The sequence below is a fragment of the Rhopalosiphum maidis genome, chromosome 2 (assembly GCF_003676215.2).
Source record: "Rhopalosiphum maidis isolate BTI-1 chromosome 2, ASM367621v3, whole genome shotgun sequence".
NCBI classification, from domain to species: Eukaryota; Metazoa; Arthropoda; class Insecta; order Hemiptera; family Aphididae; genus Rhopalosiphum; species Rhopalosiphum maidis.
This window is the reverse complement of record NC_040878.1, coordinates 62,899,807-62,910,030: the sequence shown is the minus strand read 5'-3', so window position 1 is coordinate 62,910,030 and position 10,224 is coordinate 62,899,807. Positions and strand designations below refer to the sequence as shown.

Sequence of the window (10,224 nt, the reverse complement as noted above, 5' to 3'; positions counted from 1 at the left end):
TTGCAAAAGTCTTTATCTACCACTTGTAGTACCAAGAAACTATTATAATTAATTTGTCAAAACATTAAATAATTAAAGATATTAATAGTATACAGGATCAAAAAATATACTAGTAAACTTAGGAAACATTAATTCGTATATTATTTTATTATGAATTGATATCAGGTATTTTTATGTATTTGCCCGAGGTAACAATATTTATATATTAATATATACTAATGTCTAATGTTTGAAACATATTGCTTACTATTTAGGGTGCAGTGGTTGTTGTTGTGACTATATATTTATTATATTTATTTAAATAGTTTATAATTGTGTAGATTGCATAATTTGTCTACATAGTTAGTAGTCTTATTAATTTTTATTATTTTGGTACTTTCCTTTTATTGGAATTACATTTCAATAAAATTAAAAAAATATAATAATGATAATAAATATAAAATTTTTTTTAATTATCAAGTCTCTAAACTTGAAGCATGTAAGGAAGAAATGCACTTCAATGGAGGTATTTCAATAGGCAAATTCTGTAGAATATCAGGTAGGTTTAGACACAGTTTTTAAGTTTAAAGTATTAAATGTAAATCATTTTTGATATATTTGTTTAACAATAATTGAAAATAGGTAATCTGTTTTATCTAAAAGTGTATTAAAAACATTTATTATGAAATTAACACAATATAAGTAATTTGTTAAAAAAGGCCACATAGATATGCCATGTACAACATCATTATTCATTAACTTAAATGTGTCAATTTTTAAAACTATAAAATAACAAGAAGTTAAAAAACAGGTTAATAAATTGTTTTTAACGCAAATTAACTTTGAATATTTTCTTGTCTATTTTTTTTTTGTTTTTTTAATGAATAATAAATTAACAACAAAAAAGACGATAAAATACAAAAAAAAAAAAAAAATAATAATAATACTAAAAGCCAAAATGAATACAAAATAACAGTGTTAGGCCAGTTGAAATTACTTTATAAAATAATATTTGTATAAAAATATTTCTATTTTATTAGTAAATTAAATTAGACAATTTATTTTACAGCCGTTTATGAACACTTTGAGCTTATAAGCAAAAATCTTATATAACTTATTACAACCCTACAAGAATTAACTCACTCAGTATTATGGTTAAATTGATAAATAGGATTTTATGAAATTTTGTACAAAATAAAAATAATAATACATAACTTCCACCGAGGACAACCAATAAATTTTTTTGTGACCCAAGCCACTAACATCAACTGCTTTATAATATTAGACAAGTATGATGATGTCATGATTATCTCGTTTTTATTTAAATAATTATTATTAATAATGGTAACATAAATATTTACATTTATTTGTATGATAAGGAACAGCTTCACAGAAAACTATTTTGCTAAGCATTAAAAAAAAAAATAATAATATATAATTTGTTAATAGTCCTTGTTGTAAAATAAAAATGTGTTAAAGTACACATGATAATATACAATTTTATGTATATTTATATTAATGAGCTTAGCAAAATGTTTATCTCTTGGTGTTTCACAAATTCTGTCAATAATAATAGTGTCCATTAATTTTCTGTATTAAATACTTAACTATTCAACAACAGCGATTAGACAATCTGTCCGTTTTCCTATCAATGTTAATTTTTTCTGGTACATCTGTAGGTTCGCGTCCAGGTGTCTTGTTCAATATTGATAATGTTAGGTCAGTAAATGCTTTTTCAATATTTATATTTGCTTTTGCAGATGTTTCTAAAAAAGATATGTTATGTTCACGAGCAATACCTTCACCTCTTGATTTACCAACGACGCGTTTATCTTCCATATCACATTTGTTCCCTAAAATCATTTTTTCTACATCTTCGTTGGCGTGCTGAAAAGAAAAAAAAATCAATATTATATTAATAACTTTAAATAATTAAATAGTATTGAATAGAGCTTAATAGATATAAAATATTTGCTAAATTAAACTCAGATAATCATAATTAAGAATAAATTGAAATTTATTACAAAAAAGTTATAAATTTATGAATTTTTATTGCTAAAAGTTGATACATTTCATATTTTTTTTTATAATTTACAAATCCAACTAAAAATAAGTTTATGTATTTTAAATAAAATACATTTTCAACAAAAGCTTAACTGGATATAATGAGATAAACTGTTTATTTTATATAAATGTGTAGGAAAATAATTTATACTGATTTGTTGAGACTACATGATAAAAAATGTACAATAGAATATGAATGTCAACATTTACAGAGCTTTATATCAATAACTTAAACAATTAAATTCTGTATAAGCAAGTAATAAATAATAATGATAATAAATATAATATATATGCATACCTCATTAATGTTTCGTAGCCATTTTACTATATTTTCAAAACTTTTTTCGTTTGTAATATCATATACTAACATAATTCCCATTGCTCCCCTATAATAGGATGTTGTTATGGTATGGAATCGCTCCTGACCTGCTGTATCCCTAAAATTCAAATTGTATTACATACTATTAAAATAAATAAGTTTTTCATAAACTGGAATAATAAAAAAAAAAAAAAATTAAATTTTATTTTTAATCAATATTATATTTATTTACTTTTATTAATTAAATAATTTGAAACTAGTAATATAATATTAAAGATATCACAACTATGTTTTTAATAAAGATGCCAATAGGATTAAAATAATAACGCAAAAACTTGTTTACTATATTTATGACCTTCTAAGTAAAATAACATATAACTATTTGTTGCATAATTAAATCAGACAAAGAAAAAGTAAAAAAACTAACTTGTAAACAATATTTAAATTCAATTCTTACCAAATTTGAAGTTTTATTTTTTTGCCTTGAAGTTCCACTGTTTTGATTTTAAAGTCAATACCTAAAAATAAATAGTATCAATTAATAATCAAAAATAGAATAGATAAATATAGGTATCTTATTTAAGTTTAATCTAAATTTGAATAGAGTTTTCCTACCCTAATAAATGTATATAGAATTAGTTGAAAATATTTTGGCAGAAAATGGAAATTTAAGATTAGAAGAATTTCTAATTTTTTTCTAGTGATCATAAATCAATTGATAATTGTTTTTAGAGCTTTTTTCATGGAGTACCCATAGCTATAGCTTATTTATGCACCGGAAATAATTAACACATAATTGAATAAAGATTAGAGTTAAGTATGTGTGGTATCTGAATTAGAGAGCATTGAACGTGTCATATTTGGTAAATTCTAGATAATAAACATAATACACGCAATGCTTAATATTGTTTTTTTTTGTAACTTTAAACTGCTATAGGTATTTTTTTTTTAAATTAATTAGAATAAAAAAGTAAAAGATATGATTGTAAATATTCTTTAAATTCAAATACATAGGTAGTAGGTATTCTCTTATTTTCTTAAATTGTGCAACTTTTTCAATCATTTATTCATAAATTTGTTTTAAATATAACATTAGGTACCATGTGATGAAAAAAAAAAAATAAAATATATTTCTATTGCTATGATAATACTATTTTTACACTTTCTTTGTTAAATACCAAGTAAACAAATACATTAAATAATAATTTAAATAGAATTTTGTCTATTATGTTTTGATTTTATGGATAATACATAGTATTACTGATGTTTAAAATAATTTAATCCATCTAATTAATTATTTGTAATCTATCCACGATAAAAAAATAATGTTAGTCCTAACATGCGTCAGATTCTGATAATAAAGTAATTATCACATTAGTTTTATTGATAATATTTTCTTTTAAAAATATGTAATAAACACTAAATTATTAAATGTTCAATTAAATATAACTAGTACAGTGAAACCTCCCTTAATGGACACCTTCAAATAGCAAACGTTTTTTCGGGGACGGGGACATTTTCACTATTTATGTATAGGAAAACCTCTAAATAACGGACACTTTTATGACATTGATATTAGTAATTTTAGTTTAAGAAGTTATATCGTACGCAATTGTTACGTAAAGCTGTTGCCGATTTGGATGCCAATTCAAGTCAACCTATTAATGTGTTGGATGCAATTTACTGGGTGTCTTTATCTACAAAAAACATTCAACCCGAAACAGTGAAGAAATGCTTTTTGCGGTCTAGCTTTAGGTACCGTGATAACAATGTTACAGATGTTGATGATCAACTTACACCAATAGAAGAACTTGGCAATCTTATTAAGGTGATTGACAATAAAATTACGGGAAATTACTACATAACACTAGACGATTGCATAGACTTACGACGCCGATATCAAAAATCCATCTGATAGTACGAGCATGTCTACACAAAATGAAGAAGAAAGTGATGAAGAAAATGATGGGTTGGAAGATCAGAAATTCCACAAAAAGTCTATGAGAGGCATTGCTAGCAGTAAAAGACATACGTAAATATATTTCTTCTATCGAGGTACAAAATAGTTCATTGTTCTCAAAAAAAAAAAAATTAAAATATGTACCTATATAATTACTAATATATTTTACGGCTGTATTCTACGAAAACCTTATAAAATCTTAAGTGTTCCGTTATTCGAAAAAGGTTAATAACCACTGGTATAGACTGACAACAGTACTTGCCAAGGCAGGCTTCATTTTCTCCTTCAAATTAACTGATTGTCACATCAACTGGGTTCTGACTTATAACAATCTTAAACGATAGGGCGGTAGTGAGTTGTGAACACTGTGTAAGGTTAGGGTTTTTTTTAAATTCAAAAGTGGGAATTAGAACACTAAAAAAAAATTAGATTAGGTATCATGACATACGCGTCCCGCTAAAAATTGAAGCGGGACACATTACAAGTACATTAAAAATCGGGACATATCTCAACCCTAACACTATGGTTAGGTGACATGCAGGAATGCACAGAACAAACCTATTTTTTCCAAACAATTGGCATTTATATCTTTTTGAAAACAGTTTTGTTAATAATTTTTTGATAGTGTTCAAAGTGTGTCCTGTTTAAATATATACTTAGACCTATTTTTAAATTCTCATTAGTTCCTAACTATGAGTCATCAATATAATGCTCATTTAAATGTTTATTACAGATTATATGAAAATAGTTTGAATAAATTATTAAACGTCCATCATAGATTTAAATGAGGCTGGTCGATGGAGACAAATCTTTATATTTTTATTCCAATTTATTAGAACCCATAGAAGGCTAATAGCTAATCTTAAACATAATTTTCTTCTTTTTTTTTTTTTTGTTTGTACTTTGTGGTCATAAGCATCATAACTCTAATTATTAATTGTCTTCATTGTCTATTATGTAGTATATCATATACTTATTATTTTCTAATATTATATTAGATTTTAAATTAGGTATAAATTACCTATACTTTGTAGAATGTAGATAGGTACCTGTCCTATATTATCATTATGCATGTAAGTGGATTTGTAATGTTGTAATGTGTAGGTACCTAGATGAAATTTTAATCGAGACATATTCTATTGAAAATTTATTTAATTTCAATTTAAAACAAACAGCTGAATGGTAAGTACTTAAAATGATGATTGCCTCAAACATAATATGAAATTATAAATATTTAATTACATTTTGATTGGCAATCTTAATTGTAGTAAACTAGTAAATACCTCTATAAAAAAAGGTACTAATAGTTATGAAAACAATAAAATTTATATTATTTTTTTTCTTTAATTAATTAATAGAAAATTGTTTGAACTTTTAAGATAATTCTTAATTTTCTTTTTTTATGAAGTTGGTAAGTATTGATTTCTTATCTAGATTAAAATGATTAAATAGTTAACTACAAACAGTAACTAAATGAATTAATATTTTGATATTATGGGCATGAAAATGCAATATATATTTTTACTTATTCTGTTAGGATGCTCTGCGTATGCTTATGAATATTACATTAGTATACTATGGATGATGAATATAGGTACAATATTAACATACAATCATGCACCAGAGCTATAAAAATACTTGAACAACAATGTATTAAATTTCTTTTATATTTTATTATTAGGTACCTACTTACCAAACTTGGTATCTTTTACAATTTACTATTTCAAAATAAAACATGATATTGTATGTATTATTAGAAATAGAGTAGGTAATATTTAATATAACAAGACATTTAATATCCTTATTATGTGATATAGAAATGACTAAATTTTAGTAATTTCTACATTACATAATAAGGATATTAAATATCTTGTTTTTGTTTAATTAAAATGTATGCAAGTTAGTGAAAGCAATACAATAAATAGTTATTATCATTTAATTTAAGTTTACACATATAAACAATAACCGTTTAAATAGGTAAATAATATAACAAATTTCTCCTACATAAAATGATTAGGAAATTGCTAATTTAAAATTAAAAAAACTAAATAGTAACAGTCTATCTACTAAGCAGTAAACATAGCAATCAGCATAATAGTTAAATAATAAGTATTTTCATATAAAAATTCTTGAATAGTAATCAAAATTAATGAGTCATAAATATTTTTAAGGGACTTTATACCTAACTACAAATCTTTTATTTTTTTAACTGTAAAAAATAACATAATATATCGTAATAAATAGTAAGTAACTATAAATAATATTTTTAAGTTCTATCATTCAAACTTATCACAGCATCAAACAGTTTAAATGACTTTTAAACATTTTATTGAGTACATAAATATTAATCAATGATTAAAAAAAATTCCTTTAATTCATTACATCGCTGTTATCGCATAAATTAATGCAAATGACCTCAATAAAACAAGGATGATTTATAAAACATGACTTTGATATGCATAAAATTGGTACCTACTTTAAATTGTAACAACTTAATATTACCTATCTACTTATTAACTGCAAGGTAATATACAAAACTGTTAAAGCTTGTTTAAGAAATTAAATCAGTTAAATTGTTTGTTTTGATTATAAATGTACCTGTCTACCTAATATCCATTCAACATAATAAATAATAATCCTGGTACATACAAACAAAATTAATATAAGATACTTCAACAAAATTGAAAGATTAACTTAAACAATTGGAAACAACACTTTTCAAACATCAATGATAAATAATAATTGTTCAAATAAATCATTCCATGAAACAGGTCCATCGTCTATATTATTATCCTAAGGCTCACATAGTCACATAATTTCTACATATCAGATTTGAAGGTCGTTATTGTCTCCAGTATATCTATAATGTAGTACATACACGCAAGTGTGCATCATTCTACTGAAAAGTATATAGAACTATCAGAGGAGATTTGAAATTAACAACACGGTCATATATAAGAAAATTAAATTAATTAAATTAAACTTTGATGAGATAGACATCGCCCACTCACCAATAGTCGAGATGAACGTCGTGGTGAACGCATCGTCTGAAAACCTGAACAGAATACACGTCTTGCCCACGCCCGAATCGCCGATCAGCAACAACTTGAAAAGCAGATCGTATGTCTTTTTGGCCATCACGGATTACCGGGTTTCGTTTTCGTCCGGAAAAGTCTAAAATAAAAGGAGGGGAACTTGTGGTATGCGGAGGGGTAGATTGAAAAAGGCGCGAGTTAGGCGGGCCTCTGAGTAGGAAATGCGTATCGGGACGGCGGTCCAAATCAATCAACGATGTAGCGGGTTGACAAGCGATTGTTTTTGTATTTTTCTTGGCGGTCTGTAGCGTGTTTCGAATGTTTTATCAGCGGCCTCGCAACGTAATCGACGGACTGGGGCGACGACGACAAAGTGGTAACGTGTCACAAGGCCCAACGTTAATAATTAACTGCGTCAAGTATTTAAGTGCGACACGAACGATGGACCACGATTAGCAAAAGAAATACGATTAATAGTTTTATGCTATAAAAAAAAAAAAAAAAACGTTATCTCGGCCGTGGTCGTAGTCGTCGTCGTCACGGATCGGTCGGTTATTGTGTGACGGCCCATCTCCCACCCAAAGATTATGACAGTGTGGCGTTAACACATTTTGTTACAAGGACGGTAACACTGTAACTCCTAAACGCCGGACGCCGCGGCTGTTTTCGTCTTTTCAAAATCTAACTGTCCACCAGACGGTGTACTGTAAATCTGTAATAATAATAATAATAATATATTGACAATGATAATTATTTATTAATTGAATTGAATTAATCAAATATTAAAAAAAGTAAATTCTAGTTTCAGCAATAAAGTATACAGTACTTATTAAATTAATAAAATGTTTGTGATTGCATGAATCCGAATATAAGCAGTAGGACAGAGGACTTGTTGCAGTTGTAGCATTTGCATATTTGTTTTGTAGTCATAAACTGATGTAAACTTACACACTATCACACTATATTATATATTTATATTGTTTGATTTATAAACAAGTATTTGTATATTTATCATTTATATTTTCATGTGTAGACTGGTCATGGAATTCTAATAGCTATTACTCTATTCTATTAGCTATACTACTATATGCTGTGGTAGCGTACTGGACACAGTCTTAGATTAGTTAGATCAACACTATTAACTAAATTGTAAATACAATACATGCATAAATCATAACAACTTTATTAATAACCATGGACTGAGATTACTTATTATTGGTGGGCAATTTCCGATCGATTGATTGGTAACGTAAATATAACATCATAGCAACGCGTATGTTTTGACGACATTGTTATTTGTTTATTCAGCAAAGTATTTTAATTTCGAAAAATTATCAACGATTTTTAATATTTTAACCTAATAGGTAGTGTATAATGTGACGTAGATGTTTTTGTGATTATTTTTTTTTTGTTTTATCTTTTCTTTTAAAAAAGCATAATACAATATATTGCACAACCGTCAAGTATAATATAATAATTAATAATTCACGTTTACGAAGATCTATCGATTCACTGTATTATAATATTATTTTTAAATCAACTACCCCCATATCGTTTGTGTTTTTTTGCAGTACCATGATAATTCAATGGATATTCGACTCACTTTTATTTAAAGCTATAATACATCGCGATATAACATTATAATTTGGGATTGCATGTATCATTGAAACATTGGTCTAACAAAAAGATATAATGCGACACGCGCAACGGATGTCGTTTGATGTGTCGGTCTGAATTTTTTTGTTAGACCAAAACAGCCGAATGAAACCCACAACCGTAAATCATAATGTCCCAATAATATGACGTGTTTAAAACGTCTACTGCCCGAATGCCCGAAGTCGTCTATGAAAATCAGTAAAAATGGTTTCGCGGACGAATGTGTATAGCTATTTAGTGGAGGCAAATTCAAATTATATTATGTTGCAGAATTAACGCATATTATATAAGCCACCCCGTGTGTAAAAGAATTTCATTTCCTCCTTTGTTTGTGTCCGAATATATAAGTCGATAAAACGCCATTCTACTAAACATAATAGTATAATACGAGTTGTTTACTAATTTGTATTTTCGTAAATTATACAAATATTTATGATAAGACTTTTTTCTCAGAAATAATCTTAAATTATGTTTTACAATAATAATATTAATACGGTCATCAGTAATCTCATAAAATGTTTATTCATCCATATACAATCAACGCGTAAATCATTAAAATATTCACATGACAACGTCTAACGGGATTTTTATTCTATTAATTAACAACACAGAAAACGATTGATTTTGTATTCGATTTTGTAGATTTGTACGTTATCGAAATTCGTGGTCAGCATCAAGTCTATCACATATAATACATGAATAATTACGAATGTTGAAGACGTTTGTGGGTATCCAGTCCTGGATTCAGTTCGGTTGATCGTGTAGTAAGGTACCGGCTGATAAGAACTCAGCGCTTTGACATACCTAATCCAGCTATACCTACCGAAGTTCACGAAAAATAGTATCCGGGAACGTTGTACATGAATTATCCCCGAAGACTTCAAGGAATCTTTTACAGCCATCTTTGGCCATCTTTGTGCCGAATAGAATCTATGAACGACCGGAACCCCACTTTATGGATCAAGACTATAAGCTGATTTTAATTTTTACACAACTTTGTCAAAGTTGTAGAAGATTGTTATAAATGTACCATAGTGGTTTATAAAATGTATTATTGAAAAAGTCGTAAAAAAATATAGCTTTGTTCAAAAATGTCGTTAACTCAATAATAATTAAGTATAGAAACGAAATGAATATTTATTAACCGATTTATCATTATTTTGATTAACATGAGGAGTTTACCCGTGGTCCTTGAGGATAGCTGGACGGTC

The 10,224-nt window shown here is 26.8% G+C and overlaps 1 protein-coding gene across 1 annotated transcript; it reads right to left on the bottom strand.

The window, feature by feature from the left end:
- Window positions 1–939: 939 nt before the first annotated feature.
- LOC113555012 (ras-related protein Rab-10) lies at window positions 940–7,834 on the bottom strand. The gene is made up of 4 exons (XM_026959268.1): window positions 7,334–7,834; window positions 2,820–2,880; window positions 2,342–2,480; window positions 940–1,866 (listed from the first exon to the last, which is right to left on the bottom strand). The coding sequence occupies exons 1-4, from the start codon at window positions 7,458–7,460 to the stop codon at window positions 1,591–1,593; spliced, it is 603 nt and encodes a 200-aa protein (XP_026815069.1). The 5' UTR covers window positions 7,461–7,834; the 3' UTR covers window positions 940–1,590.
- Between the last annotated feature and the right edge of the window lie 2,390 nt (window positions 7,835–10,224).

Excerpts from the sequence above, each read along its gene's own strand:
- LOC113555012 (XM_026959268.1), bottom strand. The coding sequence starts at position 7,460 with ATGGCCAAAAAGACATACGATCTGCTTTTCAAGTTGTTGCTGATCGGC. Across the intron at positions 2,881-7,333 it reads GACGTTCATCTCGACTATTG|GTATTGACTTTAAAATCAAA; the intron begins GTGAGTGGGCGA and ends ATTTATTTTTAG. Across the intron at positions 1,867-2,341 it reads GGCTACGAAACATTAATGAG|CACGCCAACGAAGATGTAGA; the intron begins GTATGCATATAT and ends TTTTCTTTTCAG.